Below are 23,370 nucleotides of genomic sequence, written 5' to 3' on the forward strand. Positions count from 1 at the left end.
AGCACGTGCAAAACATTTGACCATATATAAGCCAAATGTGACTTGGATGCTTATCTCTGCATACACTGGTTTTGTACATGCACACCCAGGACAAAAGGGGCTTCATATTTGTATTATTTCAATCAGTTTATGACTGCACTGTCACCAACATGGACATTCTGGCACACTCAATCCCTGGCAATGGTGTCTTCTCATTGTCAACAAGTCAGTACCAAGAAATGGTAAGCAGCCAGTTTTCAGCAACACATTGGACAAAGCAACCATGTGATCGCCTGACTGCTGAAGTTAAGAAACAAGGGATACAAACAGAAACATGCAACTATAGCAATGGAGACAGTTCTATGAGGTGGCAGTCCAGGCCTATTCTAGTTTAAATATAAGCTGTGAGTTTAATGACTCACTTAATTCACTTCATTCTACAGATTGATAAAACATTTTTACTGTAATTTGGTTACTAACAGTGGTGTCCTGGTTTCTGCTGGGATAGAGCAAATTTTGTTCTGAGTAGCTGTTACAGTGATGTATTTTGAGTGTTGATAACACACTGATGTTTGAGGTGATGAGTAGTGCTGACAGTAAGTTAAGGACTTTCCAGTATCTCATGCTCTGCCAGTGAGCAGGTGCACAAGAAGCTGGGAGGGAGCATGGACAGGACAGCTGATCCAAACTGGCCAAAAGGATATTCCATACCATGGAGTGCCATGCCTCATAAATAAAATGATGGGAGTTGGCTGGGAGGGGCTGATCACAGGGCTGGGCATTGGTTAATGGGTGCTATGCAACAGTATTGTGCATCACTTGATTCTCTTGGGTTTTATTCCTTTTCCCTATTATTATTACTATTATATTTTACTTTGTTTCAATTGTAAAATTGTTCTTATCTCAACCCAGAGGTTTTATCTTTTTCTGATTCTCATCCTCATCCCACTGTGAGGAGGGAGGAGTAAGAAGTGAGAGAGTGGCTGGGTGCTACTTGGTTGTCAGCTGGGGTTAAACTACAGTAAGTGGGGAAAAAAACCCAAAATATTTTTGACAAAAAAGGAATACTAAAGTGCAGAAGAATTTATAGCTTCCCAGATATATTTCTCTCTTGGTTTTGGAAGTATGAGAAACAAAGAACATTCAAACTATCAGCAGGAGTAATTTTCGTGAGCATCGAGCCCCAAATGACAGGAGTTTACAGAATCCATGAGACTCCAGTTTATACAGTTCACGTTTCAGAAGTTATAAGGAATAGGCATTATTTTGAGAAAGGAAAACCTCAATGCTTTTTTTAAAGAAAACACACTCATATCTAGTCATAGATGAAGGAATTCACAAGTGACCTTGTAACTTGCCAGAAAAAACCAAGGCAATAAAATCTCAGCGTTTTATGGTAGTAGCACTGATGTGCAAAAAAAGATCAGATATACTACACAACTTGCTTTCTGTTATATCATTACAAAACTATTTTCCACCATGAATCATGAACTACCCAATGTCCTGTAGCTGCTAGAGCAAGTGAAATTAAAGATCTCCATTTGCTTTAAGGAACTTGCATTTTATTGAATCTGTAGATAAAACTAAGAAGGCCAAATAAAGAAAATCCACGAGACCTAACTCATCCTGCCCGCAACTTTCAAAAGCTCATGATTTTATTAGATCTAATAAGCTTTCTCTACAGTCATGAAGTGAAATTTTGTGTCAGGTACTAAACTTCTTACACATATTGCCTCATCAACAGCACTGAATGACAACTCTCCTGTTCCCCCAAAAAGTCCTAAAGATCAAACTAAAAGCCTTTAATTAGAGGTTCATTTCCTTTACTTTTCCACTCTGTTCTTCAGTTTCTTCAAAAAAGCAGTCCACTCTCAAGAGGCAGAACTTAACTTTTTTCAATTAAAGAGGGAATTCTCAAACAATAAAGTCTGCTTTCAATCTTAAATGCAGGGTTACTGCCATTTCTAATCTTCAGCCCAACTTCAATTTACATAGAACATTTTCTGCCTTGCTCATCATAGCATAACACAACCATTTTAAAAATAAGGAAATACTCTAAGAAGAAAAAAAAAGAAAGGCAAAGATGATCAGCCTTACACTTTTCCACACGTCTCTCACTGCATCGAAAACTGTATTTATCAGGCAAAGTTTTAACTTTTTCTCAACAGTGCAAGTTTGTTCTTATTCTGCAATTAAAATTTTCATTGACTACCTACATCAAGCAAGTTAGAATCCTGTTGGCCATACTAAATAAATGGAAGCAGGAAAAGGTAATTTCCAAAAGAGAGCAGAAGTTTGGAAAACATGGTAGAGGAACAAATCTCAGTATAGTCCAAAGAACAGCACAGCATGTCAACAAATGTGCAAAATACTGCCCCAGAATACAGTCTGAAATGTACAGTTCTGTAATCACATCTTACAGTTCTGCTGAAACAAAAAGAAAGAAGTAGAACTTGCACAGAGTTATTCTAAAGCAATTAAAACTGTACTATGCATAGCTCGATGCAAAACCAAGCACATCCAAATGTAAGATGAAGTGCTCTTCTAAAACTAGACCAGAAGGGCTAAGATTCAACCACTAAAAAACTTGGGAGCATTCAAACAATGACTGCACACAGTGCTCCAGCACTTCTGTAGCAGTAGTGACTTGTGCACTTACCCAGAACCACTGACATTACTCTTCATTAAAATATATCTACAGTAGAGGAAAATGTGTATTTTATTTAAAAAACCCTTTTTTTTTCCCTGGTAGTTCCACTTCTCCAAGGAAGATAAGACTGTTTTTTCTGGGGAAGGGAAGAGGATGGAGATGTAGCATTCTTAGCTAATCTGCTCTCACAGAACACGTTCTGGGAATAAGAATGTTGGGACTGGTAAAAATCTGCGACCAGTGTGTGTCACATATACTACAACACGTACAACTTTGTAACTTACGGAAATGGGGCAATATATTGAATGAAGAGCATAGTTTCATATGTGTCAAAGACTTCCTCCAAGAGTGTTCATTTCTATTTGTTTTTTTGTTTTAAGGATGGCTGGTGTCTCCAACATGATCCAAATTAATTACTTCAAATGTAATTGTCTTTCTGCGTTCCAAAATGATCATTTAATTGAATTCCATTCCATGTTGAGGATAATAGAAAATAATTAGGATCCAAAGAGATAAATACCCAGCATGATATTAGTTAATATGAGAACCTGGAAGACAGTGAAAAAGCCATTAAGTCTCTCTGAAAGGAAACAGAGCTTTCAATTAAATAAGCCATCCTTATAGCAGTGTCCAGAGACAGTGAGAATGACACAAGTGTTCCACATATTCTATCACTAAAACCTAAGGTTTCTAAAGGGACTGCCTAAATAAGTTTCACTTTGATTCAGGCCTCTTTCTTGAAAAAGAAAATACTGAAAGTCATTGAAAACACAGAATACAACCTCCATGTGCATGATATGCATCAAGAACACAGTTTAGAAATGTAGCTAAAAATACCTCCAGAAAGAGTAAGAAAGGGGATGTCACTGATTTAGGGGGATTTATATATACAGATAAGCACACAGTATAAGGGAATACTTGAAGGTAATAAATCATCAAAAGTTACTATATTCTTAAAAATGCAAACCTTGGAAACGGGCAGACTGCAGAAATAGGAAGGCATCCACTAAGTTTTTTTTTCAAAAGTAAGAGCGTAAGACCCTAAGAGAAACCCTTTAAATGTTACTTCAAACAGTAAATTCTAAAGTGCAGTAGGAATATTAAACCCAATCCTTCTTTTCAGAATACACAGATGAATATCAGAGCATAGCAAAGCTTCCAGTACTTAAAAGAGGCTTCAGTATGCAGACAAAATGGAAGCCAGTTACTCAAAGACTACAAAGCCTGGTGTGAAGAGTCCCCTTGGAAATAAAGCTTTTAAAACTTGGTCACGGCTAAAATCAGCAAAGACAGCTCAATATGAGCCCATGATGTGGCACCTACACACTAAACAGCAGTACCTTTCAAGATCCTAACCAGAAAATGTTAACCTTTAAAGATTTAAGTAACACAGAACAAATACAGTTTGGTGGCTCAATGAATGGCCTGTTTGATGGGTTCCAAAATAATGCCAAAGAATTAATCTTGTAATTTTCTTCAAATCTGAGACTAAGAAGTGTCTCTGGCAAACTAGATGAGACTCTGTTACAACAGCAAAATCTGATTTACAAAACAAAAAGGAAAACTAATCAGCATTTATTACCCACAGCTTCCGTAAGATAAGGATCATACATTGCTCTGCACTACAACAGGATCTCTATACTGTAGGATGATTGTTCAAAGCATTTTAAAACAAGCAAGTGGGAGGCAGCCTTAGTGGAGGAGTTTGAAAACACTCCAGAAAAATTTCAAAATTATAAAAGAGCATACAAGCAGAAAAATTTCTCAAAAAAAAATTTACAACTTCTTCAAAGACAGTATCAACTGTTCCAGTGGTATAGACTGATGAAGCAGTAGAGCAGAAAATGCCATTAAAATGTGCATTTAAAAACACACGAAATCTAAAAAATTCAAAACCAACTTTAAAAACTGAATTCCTGAATCAGCTTTGGTTTATATTATTTATGACATGTGAAACAGAGAATTGCAAAATACAAGCTTTAAGTGACTGAATCATATACAGACCAATGGTATGTCAATCAGGATCCCAGAAATTACTATAGAAAGTCAATAATATTTAGGACCATTTACTTCTAATTACCTAGGCAAAAATTACTTAAAAGGATTTAAGATCAGAATCTTTTTTCCTAACATTTTCTACTGATTTATGCCCAAACAGTTAAGATCCTTAAGAAAGAAACAAATTTTAAACATTTTCCATTTAAAGACTTTTATTTTCTCACCTACAAAATCCTGATATAAATGAAAAAAATCTTTAGAGGTTTCTTAAAGACTTAGATCAATATATATTATTTTAAATCACAACTTACATAATGAAAAAGCATGACAATTATTTAGCAATATACTGCATGAAAATTCTAGTGCCTAGGGGTCTTTCAGAGCAGCCCAGCAGGATGTGACCCCTAGAAAAAAAGGCTGCTCCATTTCCTAAACAGAGCTGTTCTTGAATGGAACTAACTTTTGGAAATTACTGTCTACAGGATTTTACACAGAGCTTTTATCAACACAAATTTTTCTTCATTGAAAGTAAAGGTTTCCCTGTAATTGTGAGAACACAACTTCTAGGTTTGCAATGAAAAGGAAACAGATGGACAGAAAATTCCAAATCTCTCCAATGTAAGCAGGTCCAGCAATCCAGTTCTATTAAAAATAATTCAGCATTTATTTGCCTTCTACAGCTATTTAGGAAAACTAATTCACAATTTGTTCTGCTTTCTAGGATAGGGAACTGAAAATGAAACTGAAGTTGCTACTTGAAAGAAAGATCAAGGCAGAGATCTGCCACTCCTGAGATGACATACAGGACACCACAGTAAAATGCAAATATTTGAATTACTTCAGTAAGTTACACAGCTGCATGCCTAGTCCTAATTTTCTTTTTTACCTTGAGAGGTACTTCATGCTGGAAGATTGAAACTTCATGTGTTTCAGTATAAAAGATCCAGTGCTTTACAGCCTCCTTCTATGACAGCTTGCAGAGTACTTGGGGAAGTGCATGACGTGAATCCTTTGAGACTGAAACATCATACTAAAAATTTATTCCAGCCTAGCAAACCCAACAGTGCTTGCTATCCTAAGATTGTCCTCCTGGCTTCATCGACAGAATCTGGAAAGACCACATGAGATGTTTCACTGCTCATGCAGTCAACCTGACAGTGCTTGAAGCATGGTCAAGTGAAGAAAACCAAGAGCTATTAAATACCAGCACAGCTTTGCTAATTTTAGGCAAAGCTGAACAAAAGAGTTAAAATAAGGCTGACTTGCATGTTCATATCTTTGTGTCTAATCAGATGAATCTATAGTTGCTTTTCCCCCCTCAGACCTGAAGTACTTTTACCTTCAACACATAATTTTTTCAGAGAACTTAGGAGTTAGCCATGCTTATCAGCTGAAGATTAGTTCTCAGCATCTGCTTTTGTTCCCATTTTATTTCAATGCCATGATGTTAGGAAGTAATTTCTGAGCATTATTACAGCTTTGGAGGAAAGGGAAAAAGGAAAAGTCAAGGAAGAAAATAGACTAAAAGGAAGGAGAAGAGAAAAGGAAATCAAAGTGGGAGCATTACCACATTAGGATAGCATAGCCTGTCAAAGTGACAGCATGACCAATGACCACTGTTTCGGTAGCAACAAAATAAAGCAATTTTGCTTCAATTTTAGCCATTCTTGAGTATTACATGTTTCTTTGTACGATATCTTCTTCATGTGTACACTTCCCCTGTGCACGCCAAAGAAATTACATCTGGGTACAATGAGAAACATAGCAGAGAGCTACTCAATTCAAACTATCCCCTAATACTTGACTATCTGTATGGTACAGTGGACAAGCACATGCTACCAGAATTACTCTTTATGAAGAACACTGTACATGCAAATGCATAATCTAATCTGTTCTCACTAAATGGAAAAAGGGGAAAAGGAAAAAAACCAAACACCACAAACCACAAATCTACAAACAAACCTTCTCTGAGGGACACTAATCTGCAGTCAATCATACTGTGTAAACTATCCCACTCTCTCCACTCACAGCAGAATGGGCCATAAGTGACTGGTACTTTTGCCTGCCTGGTTCAGTGCCAGATGCTGCTGTTGGAGTCACTGGATTAACCTTTTCTATTGTCCACCTCTTAAATCAGACCTGTGGGTGAGTATGTGGGGGTTGGACTAGATAACCCCTAAAGGCCCCTTCCAACCCAAACTATTCTATGATGTTCCAAACAGGTCAGCTCATGTGATCCACTTTGATACACTGTATGTCTGGCAAGAGGGGACTTCATCATATCTAAGCCTCTGAATTTGAAGGTAGGTCATCTATACTCAGCCCCAGCACCATGGCAAGTGTCTTTTTAAATAAATTAAGAACACACTTATAAAAAGTATAGTGTGAATCTCCAAATTCACTAACTTTTTAGATATTTTCAATAAATCCCACAGTTCTGTTTACCATCTGCACCACACAGAAAAATATAGTCTTGAATGTCACAAATGAAGCATATAGGGGACTATGACATTTAATTTTTTACAAAGCCAAACGTGGGCTAAGAAATGAGCTAAGTATTAAGGGAAAAAAGAAAAATTAAAAAAAAGCAGTACTAAAATACAGTAAAAGGCTCCACAATTCCTACAGCATCAAGAAAAACAGAAAGACTTCCAGAAATATTTGTTTATTATTACAGAAGATTTGGTTATAATCATCTTAGATAACACAGCAACTGTACATTGGATGCTAATAATTAATATCTTAAAAATAACCCAAAATACGTCACTTTCAAAAATATTAACATTTTTAAGACCCAAGGAAAATTTCCAGAATACTAGTGTATAATGTACCTTATGTATGCACACACCTCACAAGCCTTGAAAAAAGCACCACATTGCCATTTATCCAGATGTTCATCAACCCCCACCATTCTCAACTATGTTGCTCAAAATCCCTATTTTAATAACATAAATCAAGAATTAGGAAAAGGATTTTCATCGTCAGGAAGTTAATACTATGATTATTTATATGAAATAAAACCAGAAGGAACATTTATTTTCTTAAAACACATTGTGAGTGTTGATTGGCATAAAATAGCTTCCTACCCCCTCTTTCTGCCTTATGCACTTATTTTATTCTATGTACATTATAAAAACCCTCCCGTATCTCTCAAAATGTTCCCAGAAATTAAATTGGCAGAAATTTCCATAGGCCTGGCAGAGTTCCTGTCTAAAGTTTGAGTGGGCCAAGAAGAAATTAAGAAATCCAATGGGTTTTTTTTTTTTTTTTCCCTTCTAATGTCTCTCCTTAAATTGCCTTCTTAGCAAATGGTCCTACATTTCCCAGGGGCCTATCAACCTACTTAGAAAACCAATTAACCAACCATAGCCTGACAACTCAACAGTCAGACTCCTGTAGTCCCCATGTTTTTACACTGACAAATTTAACAAATCAGGAAATAATTCCTTTTAGGCCTTCATAATCTCCTGATGATCTCTAATACTTTGTTTGTTTGCAAATACACCTTAAAATGTTTTATGTTTCCAAACCTCCTGGAGTCAGGCAGCTAAAGTTTTTGGACACCACTCAGCGCTCAAATAATTAAATTTAAAATCAGACTTTACATGAAACAATCACTATGTGTTTCAATACAACAAATCAGGACTGTGGATCTGTCAATAGATTTAGTCAAACTGTTGCACTCGATTAATGAATATTAATTATATAGATATACACACACACACACACACACACACACACACATGTACTGTCATTCCTGTCTATGCTAACCATAAGAGAAATTATACCAATTTGGGGCTTTTTTTGCTGAGGAACCTTTATTTTTTATTTACTTCAAAGTAAATAAAAAGTATTTTTATTTACTTCAAATACATAAGTTTCTTAGATATGCATGTTTTACTTTCACTTCCTCCATTTAGTGAATGGCAACTGAATGCTGTGCATATGAAGCCTGACTTTTAGCCATATTGGCCAGTGCTCCAGAGAGGCAAAGATTCATTAGAAATTAAGTACTCAAGAATTTAAAAAAATGAATTGTGTTCTATTTCACTCCAGACACAATGTCTACCCTTATCATATCAAATTAAGTAACAGCGGTCCTCACTACAATAATAAATTCTATCAAATAAAAATGGAAGTCATTTTGAATTCCATTGTCTCCATCATTTTGCAGTAGTTGAGCAGAAACAGTCAGCCCAACATTTACTAACAGATTTAATAAGAAGTCTGTTGTATACTGATAACTGTATGTGAAGTATGTATTAAGAAGTGATAAATTCTCCCATTCTGTGTTTTTTACTGTGTGAATATTCTACTTCAGTGATCGATATTTTAAATACTTGTTTATATGTGTTTTTTCAGTGACAAAATCTGTGTAGCTGGAAGTGAAAATATGAAGTAAATTACATACTTCACTGAAATTTTCTACTACCGCACTTGGACAAGAAATAATAGAAACACAACATACTGCACTATAATAATCACTATCTGAAATCCTGATTCAATGGGAAGTTACAGTGATTGTTTTAGGATAGTATATTTTAAATGCTTAGTTTTTAATTAAAATAGAGAGTACTGTAACAGCAACTATGAATTATAAAACCTAAATTTACAAAACCTTAGACATGACTAATAACACCAAGTACACAGACAAATTTCATCTGCTCATAATCTAGCATTTTACAACATTAAAAGAGGTTTCATGAAACAATAATTTGTTCCATCTGCTATCTTACTAATACATAACTGATACAGGCAGATTTTTAATGATCAGTAAAATCTACCTTCTATCCATTAATCAGTTCCATTTTTCTCTAATGTAATAACTGCACAAAATACTTCCCTAACAAAAAGGATTAATCTTTGTAACAAAAGAGCAAGGTAAGTATACAATGGGTATTTTGAAAAGGTCATTAAACTTGTCACAGTTAAGACCTGACATGCCCAACCTTCAAGAATCATACATCAATCTCTGATGTTGCCAAAATTTCCTAGGTAAATCAACCATCTTCTTTTGGAAATTGTTGGTAGATACCATGTGAAACAAACCTAAAATACATCAAATTTTAAACATGTCTCCACGATGCAGCTGTCAGTTTCTACACAGCAGCTACAAAGACAGATGTACTCTGTGATAATGCCCTAGTAGAACACTAGAAAATTTAAATTTAAGATTACACTACACTTCTGCTTCAAGTATTTTAAAGATTCTCATATGAAAGGTCAAAGTATTGAAATGAACTGCTTTCAGTTCTCTTTGAAAGTTAACTTGTGTTGTTCAGTAGTCTCCTATTTCTGAAAGGACTGGTATTTCAGCAATCTTGTGTATGAAAACCAACAGCATGTGGGACACCACACTTACAAAGGTGTGTGGCAGTGGATTCTGTATGTGTCTTCCTTGAAAATAACAGGAAAAACATCAACCTCAAATGTAAGTCAAGAGAGCACAATAAAAGCAGTCTATAAGAATAATGAAACAACCAGGTAGGTGTGGTTTCACTCAACTAAATAAACTTTAGAGTCTTTCTTTGACCTTTGTCATGTAAGAATACAGGAGTGACAAGAAAGGGGGAAACACTGAAGAGTCTGAAGAGTAAGGGACAGAAACTAGACATCCTTAAATAATGTCAAAAACCCTCATAATGGCTATGAATAGGTAAGAAAGAAAAAATATGTGACAGCGCAGCTCTCGACCACTTAAAAATTTCAATCCTTGGCATATTAAGCGAAGGTCATTTTCATTATTTTTTCAGTATTCAGTAAAATTAAGGATAGTTAATATTAACACCATTCAAATAAAACTGTGCAACAATAATTCATTTTCAGCTGCAGGAATTTCCCACAAATCTGATAACTCAGGTCAATGCACACAAGAAGCCTATTGCATGCCTTTTCCTATGATTGGATGGCTTTGGGAGTAAAAGCTCTGCTGGATTCTACTGAATATGAACATTTTTACCTATAGCAAGAGATTAAATTTTGTAAAAAATAACTAAAGAACAAGGATGTATTTTGCTGTATACATCACCTAATGAATTTTTATCATAACAGACACCTATATGAATCAACACCAGCTGCATACACAAAAAATCTCAACTGTTTTTAAATCTTGGTAAGTATCTGACATTTGTGCTGGTTTCCTGCTGAACTGTAGCTCAAGATAGCTGCCAACTGCAAATTACTTAAATTAGTGTGGAGACACAAATTTGAAAATAACATGCAGAATAAAATTTCCTATGTGAAAGCAAAATGTTTGCTTGCAAACAGGAAAACTAATCAAAGGAATAAGATCTGATAAACTGCCACATCTGTATGAACCATATATGTTTTAACAAAAGATACTATTAAAGAATATCTAGAACATTTTCAGGTGAATATTAATTGGCCAAACTGCTTCAATTCACTCTTCTTGAGCAAGTTCAAATTCTAACTATAAATGCCCCCTAAGTATTAGTTCTACATAAATTTAATTGTCTTTATATCTTTACTAGCTTCAAAAAGAGACTATGTAATTTTGTTTTAAGTTAACAATAGAAAAACCTTTTAACTTCTGGATTTTATTCCTGTAACTAGGTTTTTAGTTTTGAAGATAATCAAAACATGTTTGCTCTACATACACCTAACTCCATAGAGAGAAAGTAAAATGACTGAATTTAAATCCATTCAGAAATCTGGTGGGTTTTGGTTTCATTGCTGCCTTTTTTTTCCCTTTAAGAATTAAGTTAGTTTTTTTACAAAATAAAAACCTTTTCTTCCCCTAAAGAAAAAAATCAAAATATTTAACACAAAAATTTCAAGGAATTAGTACTAACTCCCAGTGTGATCTAGCACAAAATTATTCACTGTGTGTGATAATATGCAATCTATATACAGGTACATAATGAAATTATCTGGATTATAAACTGACAATAAGGCAATTTGGAAACCAAAGTTTTTTACATTATTAATAAAGATTAACTAATTTCTATTATCCCACCGCCTTCACTTGGTACTTACTTCAGAACTAAAGTACCAGATCAAACGTGCATGCTCTTTCCAAGCTGTTAGGAAAATGAATGGAAGCTGGGGCTTTCCAAACAGGCAAACCAAACAAAACCCCAAAAATATAAATGAAAAACAATTCCTCACACTACATCTTACATAACCTTTTCTCATGCTATTTCCATACTATGAATCATTAGTGTCCTCACCTGATGATTCAAAAAAAAAAACAAAAAACCCAGCCAACCAACCAAGTAAAAAAAGCATACTGCCCCACACCCCTAAAAATCCTGTTATTCAAAACAAAAAAATCCCACCAAACAAAAAAGAAACAACCTAAAAGTCAACAACATTTCCCTTCTCTCCCAAATAAACCCCTCTGACCCCCCAGCTTTTGGAGCACATCTTCACACCTAATATTCAAATTAAACACCTATCTCTTTCATTCAAAGTGGCAAATCCCCACATGCTGTTTTCATACCTGCATAAGGGTTCCCAACATGACAATAAAACAGAATACTTATTTCAAAGCTAATTTAAAAGTCATAGCAATGGCCATGGATGACCTAAAGGAAATATCCATAAGTAATTTCCTCATGCTGCTTTTCTTCCTCAAAGGCTTTATATGAACTTCTCAAATAAATAGAACTATGGTGTGCTAAGAGAAGATATCGTTAATGTCTTGAGCTGTTCTGCACTAATGTATCAAGGTAACATTTTCTTTCAAATGTCCTTTAAAGAAGTCTCATTAAGAACATAATCTCACCTTCAACTCTATTTAAAGTGCAGAGACTAAAAAAAAAAAAAAAAAAAAAAAACAACCAACACATAAAGTGTCATTATATGTTGGGGTTTTAACACTTAAAATGCATGGATATACAAAGTGCCTCATACACAGTCATCAGTTTCATAATGTAAAAATATGCTTGGAGTAACACTCAGCAAAATGAAATCATACATGACATAAGTATTTTTCATGCTCCTGATTAGAAGCTTTCTGGTTTTGGCATCATATGTCAAGTTTCCAGGCAATTTAACAAGGAATTTGCAAAAAAAGCAGCCAATTCATCTTTCCTGCAGGTTTCATATACACCCAAACGTGTAATCATAAAAACTGCATCATGAAACTAAAGAACTGAAACTTGGTTCAGTAAGTCTATCTGTCAAGGGCCAACAAAAAAATTAATTATAATTTTCTGAACTGCAACTACTCAACTGTGAAGACAACCTGTTTCAAGTGCTAAAATCTGAAGATTAACAATCACATGTACGTCAAAATTAACAGGTATGTTAACTTTCCAGATGCATCCATTCAAATAAGTTTTGTAAACATTTACCTGTATCCAAGCGCTTTACAGGGGACTCATCATCAACCTCAGAATCTCCACATGCACTCCTTGATCTTTTCCTTGGGTGCAGAAGTGTCTCCAACCTTGGAAGGACTACAGACAAAAAGGTTTTGGTCCCTAGCTGTGGAGAAGTTGGCTGGGTTTCAGTGTTCTTTGCAGACTTTTGGGGGCTTATACTTTTCGATTTGCAGAAGAGAATGGAAGTACGTCTGTTTACATCAGTTGATGACTCAGCTACAGCAGAAACAGTCGACTCATTGAGATTACTGTCAAGTAAGTGTTCTGGAGTGTGTCCATTTATTTCTTTCTGAATGGAAGTGCTATATAATTCATTATCAAATTTTACTCTTTTGTAAAGCTTACTCTGCTCTGGATTGAGTTCTACTGGTTTGAGGGTTGGTGGTTCTGAATTAGTCTCCAAGTTTGAAGGAAGAGGTAATGCATCTGATGGTTCAAGTTTAGGGGGAGATTTATCTCCTGAAAAAATTATAAATAGAGTGTGATTTTTGAAAACCTGTAGTTATAAAGTCTATTATAAAACTCACTATAAATGTGCAGCCCACCAAATAAATTGTTGTCTGGAAACAAAGCATAACATTTTAAAACCAAAACTTGTCTAGCAACAATCTATCCTAGTTAGTAGTTCCTACTTTTATACTGGGAATGTAACAGGGGTAGAAAAGAAGATGTCTATAATTGGTGTTAAAAATTTATACCTGAATAAGTACTTGCTTCTTTTCATGCAGTTATGTTAGTTTCATTAACTAAAAACTACAAACTCTTTTTTCATTGGGAAGTTGGGGTGGTGGATGATTATCTGTTAAACGCAATTATACTGCCATTCAAGTAAAATTTTTGATAACATACACTGTTATCTATTTCACCTTATCAATATTCACCTTACCTGCCTAAGAAAAATTTTATCAGCTAACCAATAAAAAAAAGTACTTTTAACCTGTTCTACTTGACTGAACTAAAATGTGTTACAAAATCTACACAAGGGCATGATTTGTAAAGCCTTTTTACAGTTGTGTCCAGAAGTTTTATCTATGAAAAAGTAATAAAAATAGAGAAGAAAAACCCAACAACCCCAAAATCTTGCAGCTTGATTACCCACTAGTTGACAAATAACACACTTGATAATGCAGATTTGATATGAAAAATCAGAAAAACCACCCTCTACCATTTTTGTCCCCTTCCCCCCCATAATTTAATCTTTTTTAGTATGAGCATGTCCCACTCAATTCCACTAAATGCATACTGGGAAAAGACAATAGAGAAATGACAGTGAGTGTATAAAAGTAGTTTCAGTTTTTTATCACAAATAATGGGAAAGAAAATATTCTACTATTGCAGCATTCCCTAATACAAATAGAAGGATGTCCTAACCCATAATTATCAACTCAAAAAGATGTTAAAATCTTTCTAGTTTCCAAGAGAATCTTTCAAAATGCAAGGAAATACTTATTCTAGAGTAACTGTATAACACTAATGTACTATTTATGCTATCACATAAAATATTTAAACTTAGTTAAATTTTCTAGGCCACCTGAAGAAAGGTGTAAAACCCCAAAGCGTTTAGTTCTCTATTTGCAGTATATTTTGTTTGGTTTTGGCCCAGCAATGTTTACTGATTTCTAAGTGCAGAAAAAACTTTACCCCGTTGTTTAAGGTTTAATGAAGCAATAGCATAGTCCGTATTAAAAATACCTGTTTTTAAAATACAGTGTGACTGTGCTTACATCATTTGCAGGCACACAGGTATTAGAATTGGTAACAAATATTTCAGGAAGACCGTAGAATGAAATGTACAGTCAGATAAGCACATTTAAATTATCAGCCATTAAAAAATCCTGTAATTTAAAATCTCCATGGTGACTTCCTTTGTGAACAAATTCTGATTTTCTTACAGCTAATTAGAAAATATTCACTTAAGGATTAAAGAACATAAAATCACTTGAGAATTATTTAGAGATGAAACCTAAATTTCACAGGGTTATTCTTGTATTGTATTTTTCACATGATCAAAGACTGGAAACAGAATTATAAGCGGGTAATTCTGAGTTCTGTCAAAGTCAGCTCCTGTAGAGATCCTGGGCACAGAATTTTTCTTATCTTTTTTTGGACAATTTGTTTTCTTTACTCCTCTGAGTACCTTCCATTTAAGAACTGAAATTTGAACTAATTATTATTACTCTCCACTAGATCAGAACCGTAACAACCGTACCAATCAAACCTGGATCGTGCCTTTCATCATGTTTTATTTAAAAAGCATACTGTAAATATAAGAAAACCACTACTGTTCACTTTGGACTACTTTTTTCACAAAAACTGCTGAAATGAAAGGCTGTGGCATCAAAATGTTAAGCTACAAATAAAAAAAAGGTTGTAGATTCATTAGATGCCAAACCCCACATTCCAAAAGAAGTGTATTTAATACCATCATCACTTGAAGATTAAAAAAATACCAAATTTTAAAAACCCAAACCATTAAACATTTTAAGAACACTTAAAAACCTCAGAACAGGTTAATGTGCTGATTCACGTATGCTTTTTCTACCAATGCTCAAATCTCCAGCAAGTTCTATGTTTGGAACTAAGCACTAAGTTGCTGCTTGAATGGCAGTTATGGACAATCATTTTTTTGACTTCGCCTTTCAAAAATGTTGATAGCATTAAGCCAACAAATAGAGACTATTTTATTTATTACCATGCTTCCACTTTCCCTTGAGCTTTTTCCTCTTCCTATTCAAGGCACTTATTAAAAAAGAAAACACATCTCTAACTCTCCAAAGAAAAAGCTTAGATTCTTAGAGCTAATCATGAAACAAAGTCAATAGAATTCTTATTTGAGTGACAGATTTTCTTTGCATCATTTAAAAATAAGCAATAAAAACCTCAGAAAGTCAATTTAAAAGCTGAAAATGCAAATATGATATTTAATTAAAACATGATGATAGTCCTTCCAGCACACTGCTCTCATTGAAATCAATGGCAATTAGCCAAGAGGAGATGCAGTTCTGAGACAAATGTTTTGAGGAGGAAGAGAAGCAAAAGGGGAAGAGCTAGGCAGATGTGGCTGACTTGATTCTACAACATGAAATTTTTTAAGTCTTATCAATAGTTAGCTTTCTTTAAAATAGATAAATAAATAAAGAACCCCAAGCCTACCCACCCTCCTCCCTAGAGTCTGGAGTAGTGAATTAAAAAGGCTACAAACACAGTACAGCAGCCAGTCTTCATTACCACTGACCTAGGCTCACGTGATCCCTAATACATATTTTGACATTTAAGTGTATTTCCAAAAGTACAAAGATACTTTCCACTAAGGCATTTCCAACTGCTTTTCATATGAGATTGTTTGCACTTTCATTTTTTAACACCTAAGTTTTTAAAGCTTTGCTAGCATGAAAATTAACGGAGGGAGCTTTTTTTAAGAAGATCATACTACTCTTAAAATATTTTTTGTGATTAAAAAGCTATTTTCATATTTTAAAACTATAATTTTAATTATAAAGCCAGTATTTTAGATTTATTATTAGTTTATCAAATTCTTTAATTCACACTATTACTCACATCACAGCACCTGACTGAAGCGGTTCAGAACAGTACTCATTTAAACCTGGTTTACAATCTTACCTTCTTCTTCTCCATCTTGTTCTAATGCTGCACTTTCTTCCTCGAAACTTCCAATACCTGACTCTATTTGAGGAGCTTGGTTGTGTTGCTGACTGAGTTTGTTGCGAATAATGCTGATTTCTTTCTTTAACAGCTTTGCTCTTTTGCTCCTTGACCCACTGGATTTCATTGCACAGGTGAGGTCAAGTTTTTCTAGCAGCTCTCTCAGCTGTTCTTCCAGGGACATATGTGCTCTGTTTGCAGGATTCAGTAACCTATCCACTGAAGTCAAAACACGCATAATTGAAAACGTGTTAGCATTTCCCAGAATATTCTCAGAAAAGTAATAACAACAAAAGGAAAAAAACCTGAATTTGCATGCCAAAATAAAAAAATATTGTCAAAATCCTATTTAGATTATAGTCAGAAATACTGACATTAATTCCTACTATATATTTACTATTTTTCTTAATCGGCATTTTGCTCAAAAAAACTAAGTAGTAGAGCAAAGAAGTAAAAGGTCAGAAGGAAGGCATAATTAATCTTTCCCACTTGAACAGATTAATTCCTTCTTGTTAAAGAAAAGGACAAAATTATGGTTATAACAGAAATGTGTTAATTATTCTCTTCCACTGTCAAACCTAAGAAAACTCACATGTATGTCAAAAACATAAGTTTTAATTCCTAGCATGACAAATGTGCTCAATTTTTTGAGTAGGTTATTTAGGAATGTGCTGAAGTTTATTTATTTTCCATGCCTTACAAGCATGTACAATCATGTGAAAAAAGCACTCAACTTAAAAACCTTTTCCACATAAATTGTTAAATTAGGCTCTGACACTGCCAAAATCAGAATCCAGATAGCACTGATGTGTAATGACAGATCTGGTAAGAATAGAAACACCAGTCTCTTTCAAGCAATGTTTTTAATGGGGGGTGGAGAATCTAGTTAGCAAACTGGACAGCAACAATCCTAAACATCTGTATGGAACATACATGCTGTATGCAATGAAAAATGCAACTTTAAAAAAAATAATTGAAAAACATCTTACCATCTTCCCAAGAGAAAGGCTGTGGTGACTCAAGTTTAGGCCGTTCAGGTAAGTGCATTCCAGTTTCATTGTTATAACCAATTCCTTCAGCATCTCGCCTGGCTTGCCTGAGAACTACACCTCCTTGATCTCTTAACCGCACAGCAGCTCTATAAAATATTGTATCTTTTGCATTGTATTTCATACAGTTATCTATGATCAGATTGAAGTCCTCTTCAAACTCAGTGAGGTTTTTATAGCCTTGAGCTTCTAACCGTTTCCGCATGGTAGAGAAATCCATAGGATGTTTAATATGATCCAAATAGTCTGGAACCTTTGAATAAATATTTTAAACACAAATGGGTAAAATGGTCTTATTACAGACAAAGTAACATTAGTTAGTAACTTTTCCACTTTTTAAACATATATTGTAACACCTCAATACAAGAAATTAAAGATGTAACTTAGAATTGCACATCTAGATATTGCAAACATTTGCATGCCAACAGAAGTTTACATATTACAATATTCTGCATCTTGGGTAACAAGTTTGAGCTCTATTAAGAGATGCTGAAACCATTTTTTCTTGAGAATTCTGTGGTTTTACATACTCCTACTTTCAGGCTACTAGTGATAGGACAAGGGAAAATAGCCTCAAGTTGCACCAGAGGCAGTTCAGGCTGGATATTAGGAAAGATTTCTGCACCAAAAAGGTGGTTAAGAATTGAACAGGCTTCTCGGGGAAGTAGTGCAGTGGCCATCCATGGAAGCGTTCAAAACAAATGGGTGTGGCACTTTGCGATATGGTTTAATTGCCATACTGGTATTAGGTCAAAGACTGGACTTGATCTTGGTGGTCTTTTTCAACCTTAATGATTCTACATATAATAGATGTGTATACAGCATATGCACAAATGCACACATGTATACTCTAAATCTGTCTAGTTTCACCTTCAAGCAAGAACACAGTATCTGCTTTGCAATTTTTGATATCCTTCGAATTTGCTTTACCAAGATCATCTTTCTGAAAAGTATATGTACGTACACAGCATTCTATATAAGAATGGGGTATTTCTGTACAAGTATTTTGCAGAAATTATTTTGGTATATAAGCATAAAAAAGCTTTCATAGCAGTAGACCCTAACTCATAATGTTAATTATCATAACAAAGATTAAAAGCTAACACTGCTTCTAACTCTGCATGTAATGACTTGTTTCCGGTATTTAAGTTCCACCAAGCCACTTGTAAACATCAGGAAACACAGCTGCAAACATACCTCTTTAAGGTTCACTGGCTGAGCAAATATACGAGCAGAATCCTTTTCCTGCAGCTGATCCAGAACCGATCGCAGAAGTACAGTGAATGGAATAAGCTGAAGTTCCATAGTAACCTGCTCAAGCTTGACCTAAAGAAGTAAGTTATCCAACTGAGCATTTTCCATTAACATACTCTATTAAAGTTGTTTAGCAGCAACAGTATAGTATTTTAGATAACATATAAAATATAAATATACTTAAGGAGGATTTAAGTAAATGAGGCCAGTACTATTCTCAATATCATCAGTTGGCATTTATCTGACATAGGTTTTCAGCTAATGATTTCGTAAGAAAAAAATCATTCTCATTCCTTCAACTACAGCTTCCCAGAACTGCAATTTGTATTTTACATGTAAGAATTTTTAAAAATACATTTTAAAGTGGAACAAAAGATACTACATAATAACAGCTTCACAATCCACCAACAATGTGAAAATAGTAAGAATTTAAAGGTAACATTTCAAATTAAATTTCAGTTGTGCTGCTATGTTTGGAGTTTAAAGAGAATCTGATTTACAGGTTACCTAAGTCCAAAACAAAGAGTAATTGGAAAGAAAACGTTCTACATAAATTCCAAGAAAATTATTTCAGAAAACAGAATCAACATCTTCAAATACTTCAGTATCTTTTTTTTTTTTTTTTTTTTTTTTTTTTTTGACACTATTTCAATTCCTCTGTAGCTTAATTTTCAGGCTGTTTTAAGAATTATCAACAACGAAACAGTCTTGCTATGTCTGAAGTAAATTCTTAATGAAAGATTAAAGGTGTGTGTATATAAATAGAATATATACATATAAATTTGTATTTTAATTTGTATTTGCTTATACAAATAAAGTATAAGCAAACACACATACGTAAAGTACATGCATATAAAAACATGTGTAAAGTCAGTGATATGTGAATACACGTGAATGATGCATAGCATTCCAGAAAGCACTCCAGAAGGACAAAATACATTAGCTTGCAATGAATGTTCACAGTTTGCAAAAGTAAAAATGAAACTGTTTTTACAAATAAGGACCATTAAAAACTCCTAAGTGCAAACATTTTGCGTTCACAGTTTTCATGTAAGATTTCATTTTTCTGCATTACCACTTCCTCAAATCTCTCCTCCTGGCAATGTTAACTGTAGAATGTCATAGGACTTCAGATGCAGCTTTTATTTTTGCTTTTTTCATGACAGAAGGATAAAATGCTTCTGAGTATATGGACATGTTGCTACTGAGTATATGGACATGTCTTGAGAAAACCTCAATAGATCAAATCTTCTACAGTTCTTCAGAAACCAACCACTTTTCCAAGTCTAAGAGAATGTCTTCTCAAATAATTTCTCTATAAAAATGCACACAGCATGGGCAACAAACAGAAGGAGCTGGAGGTCACAGTGCTGGTTCAGAGCTACACCCTAATTTCCATTACTGAAATTTGGTGGGATGAATCCCATGACTGAAGTGTGACTATGGATGGTCAGAAGCTGATCAGAAGGGCCAAGAGCATACCAAGAGGCAGTGGGGTTGCCTTCTACATTGAGAAATGAACATACTGTGAGGAGTTGTCTCAAGAAAAGCCATGAGCAGGTTGAAAGCTTAGGCACCAAGGTGAGAGAAGGAACCCTGTGGTTGGTATTTATTTCAGATCTCGGGGAGCCTATTGACAAAGCCTTCTTGCTTCAGCTACAGAGAGACACTGCTTTCGCAGGCTCCTGTTTTGCTGGGGACTTCAACCACTCTTGACATCTGGAAAAGGAGCGTGATGAGCTGTAGGAGACTCCTGGAGTGCATTATGGATAATTATATAAGGCAAAGCTTCCATGTAGGGCACAAGGAGATGATTCAGGACAACCAGCACAGCCTTACCAAGGCTAAGTCCTGCCTAACTAACCTAGTGGTCTAACCAACCTAGTGGCCTTCTATGATGGAGTAACTCTCTTAAGCAGACAAGGGAAGATGTCATCTATCTGGACTGCCCTAAGGCCTCTGACACAGTCCTCAACAACATCCTTCTCTCAAAACTGGAGAGATGGATTCAATGGGTGGACTGCTCCACAGGTGAGGAATTGGCTGGATGTCTGCATCCAGAGAGCAGTGATCAACGGCTTAGACTCTGGATGGAGATCAGTAATGAGTGGTGTCCCTCAGGGGTCTGTACTGGGACCAGCAGTAATTAGTATTTTCATCAATGAAATAAGACCTAAGGATCAAGTGCACCCTCAACAAATCTGCAGATGACACCAAGATGAATTGTGCAGTTGACACACCTGAAGAACAGGATCCCATCCAGACACACACAAACTCACGAAGTGGGCCCCATGGGAATCTCATGGGGTTCAACAAAGTCAAATTCCAGGTTGTCCTGCACCCGGGTTGTGGCAACCCCAGGTATCAGTACCAGCTGAGGGATGAACAGCTCCAGCCCTGTCAAAAACTTGAGATGTTGTACTGGTGGATGAAAACCTCAACATGAGCCAGCAGAGTGTGCTTGCAGCCCAGAAAGTCAACTGTATCCAGGGCTGTATAGAAAGAAGTGTGGCCAGCAGGTTAAGGGAGGTGATGCTGTCCCTCTACTCTGCCCTCATTTGGCCCCAGCTGGACTGCTGCATCCGGCCCTGCAGCCCCCATCATAAGGCACAAAGCTGTTGGAGTGAGTCCAGAGGAGGGCCACTAATACGATCAGACTGGAGCTCTCTTCTGAAGAAAGGCTGAGAGAAATAGGGTTGCTTATTCTGGAGAAGAGACTTCATTGCAGCCTCTCAGTTCTTAAAGGAGGTTTATAAGTAAGATGGGGACAAACTGATTAGTAGGGCCTGTAGTGACAGGACAAGGCCTAACAGTTTTAAACAAAAGAGGGTAGATTCAGACTACATATAAGGAAGAAATTTTTTACAATGAGGGTGAAGCACTGGAACAACAGGTTGCCCAGAGAGGTGGTAGATGCCTTATTCCTGGAAAAATTAAAGGTTAGATTGGACAGGGCTTTTTTGAACAATTTGGTCTAGTTGAAGATGTTCCTGTTTATTGAAGAGGGGTTGGACTATACAATTCTTAAATGTTCCTTTCAACCCAAGGCATTCTATGATTCTATGAAAATTTTATGTATTTTAAATAGTTTGAGTGCACAGCATGCACATGTTATTTGACCCTATGTGAGGATTAAAATACAGCTGTCCTTCTACTGAAAAAACTGTGAGAATACTTAAATTATCTTTCCTTCAGAAAAGCTTCACCAAATTAAAAGGCGCTACATTTACCTGTTCTCTTTTTAATTTTTCACGCTTACGTATAAGTTCTATCAATAAACGTGCTCTTTCAAGATCATGGCGCAGCCTTTGCCAGTACTTCAATTTTTCTTTTAAGGCTTGCATTTCTTCATCATCTTCTCTCTAAGAAAAGAATCAAAACATTTTCATTAAAAGAAAAATGCATGCCTCTTTTTATAAGATAGTTCTATACGACTACAAAACATATGCACATGAAAGGAGAAATTACTGTCTTATAGTTATGGCACTTGTTCATGAGCTTCACACTGCAACAACAGAAAACCTGTGGTCAGGTTATCTTCCAGAGTTACTCAAGGGTCTAATTGAAAATAAAACCTAAACTAGAAAGCAATCCTTTGGCAACGGCTATTGACATCAGAAGAAGCAACACAGCAAACAGCAACTGAGAAATACAACAAGCTGCAAAATACAATACAGGACTTTTGCATCAAAATCCAATCCAGTTTCTTCAGAAGCTCCAGCCTGGCAGAAACAAATTACTCATGCGGTCAACACAGTCCACCTCCCTCACACCCAGCAGAACTAGGACACATTTATAACAAAACAAAATAATTATGGCTTGTGAGGACAGGAAATGAAAAGCTGTTTATTAGATAATATAGTAACTTCAAATGGTATTGTGGGTGAATAATGCAGCAATACACCCTTTTGGAAAATGCATGAAAGAATTTAATTTATACATTTTTCAGAGTAAGTAATGTTTAAACACTTGCAGTATTTAGATTGATTTGTACATACAAAACCTAGAGTGTCTGTTTGCCTTTACTATTTTTCATAAGAAAAAGGGAGGATACTAGAATACTACTTACAGGATTCAAATGGTATTGGTAATTCACCAGAAATGAGGCCATAAAGAAACTGAATTCCTGATATTAGTATGAATTACACAAAAGAAAAATCTGCTTTGGAAAATTATTACATTTGAAAAATGAGTATTTTATAAAAAGCATCTCTGAGAGATATCCAAAACTTTGTATGCTTGCCCATAACTAGCAAAATACAATATACACTTGTTAAGTCATCTTGGAGGGTGTTCTAAAACCTAAAACAAAACCAGTAAATTCCATCAGCTTTTATATATAGAAGACAGAGAAATAAAGGAAAGTGGCTAAGGAGATGAACAACAAACAACATTACAAATTATTACACTGAAAGCCATAAATTCCTTA

General features: G+C 35.3%; 1 protein-coding gene across 5 annotated transcripts in view; it reads right to left on the reverse strand.

Annotated features, from left to right (window-relative positions):
* Positions 1–23,370, reverse strand: part of BRD1 (bromodomain containing 1) — a 58,921-nt gene that overhangs the window by 12,608 nt on the left and 22,943 nt on the right. For 2 of the 5 annotated variants that reach the window (XM_068189775.1, XM_068189774.1), the window contains exons 4-8: positions 22,172–22,303; positions 18,885–19,013; positions 17,628–17,940; positions 16,597–16,857; positions 12,946–13,434 (exon numbers count right to left, since the gene is read on the reverse strand). In XM_068189775.1, coding sequence (XP_068045876.1) covers positions 12,946–13,434; positions 16,597–16,857; positions 17,628–17,940; positions 18,885–19,013; positions 22,172–22,303 — 1,324 coding nt within the window. Of the gene's footprint in view, positions 1–2,964; positions 3,178–12,945; positions 13,435–16,596; positions 16,858–17,627; positions 17,941–18,884; positions 19,014–22,171; positions 22,304–23,370 lie in introns of those variants that run through there. The other 3 variants (XM_068189778.1, XM_068189776.1, XM_068189777.1) reach the window with 3 other exon arrangements.

Source organism: Anomalospiza imberbis, chromosome 5 (genome assembly GCF_031753505.1).
Source record: "Anomalospiza imberbis isolate Cuckoo-Finch-1a 21T00152 chromosome 5, ASM3175350v1, whole genome shotgun sequence".
Taxonomy (NCBI): Eukaryota; Metazoa; Chordata; class Aves; order Passeriformes; family Viduidae; genus Anomalospiza; species Anomalospiza imberbis.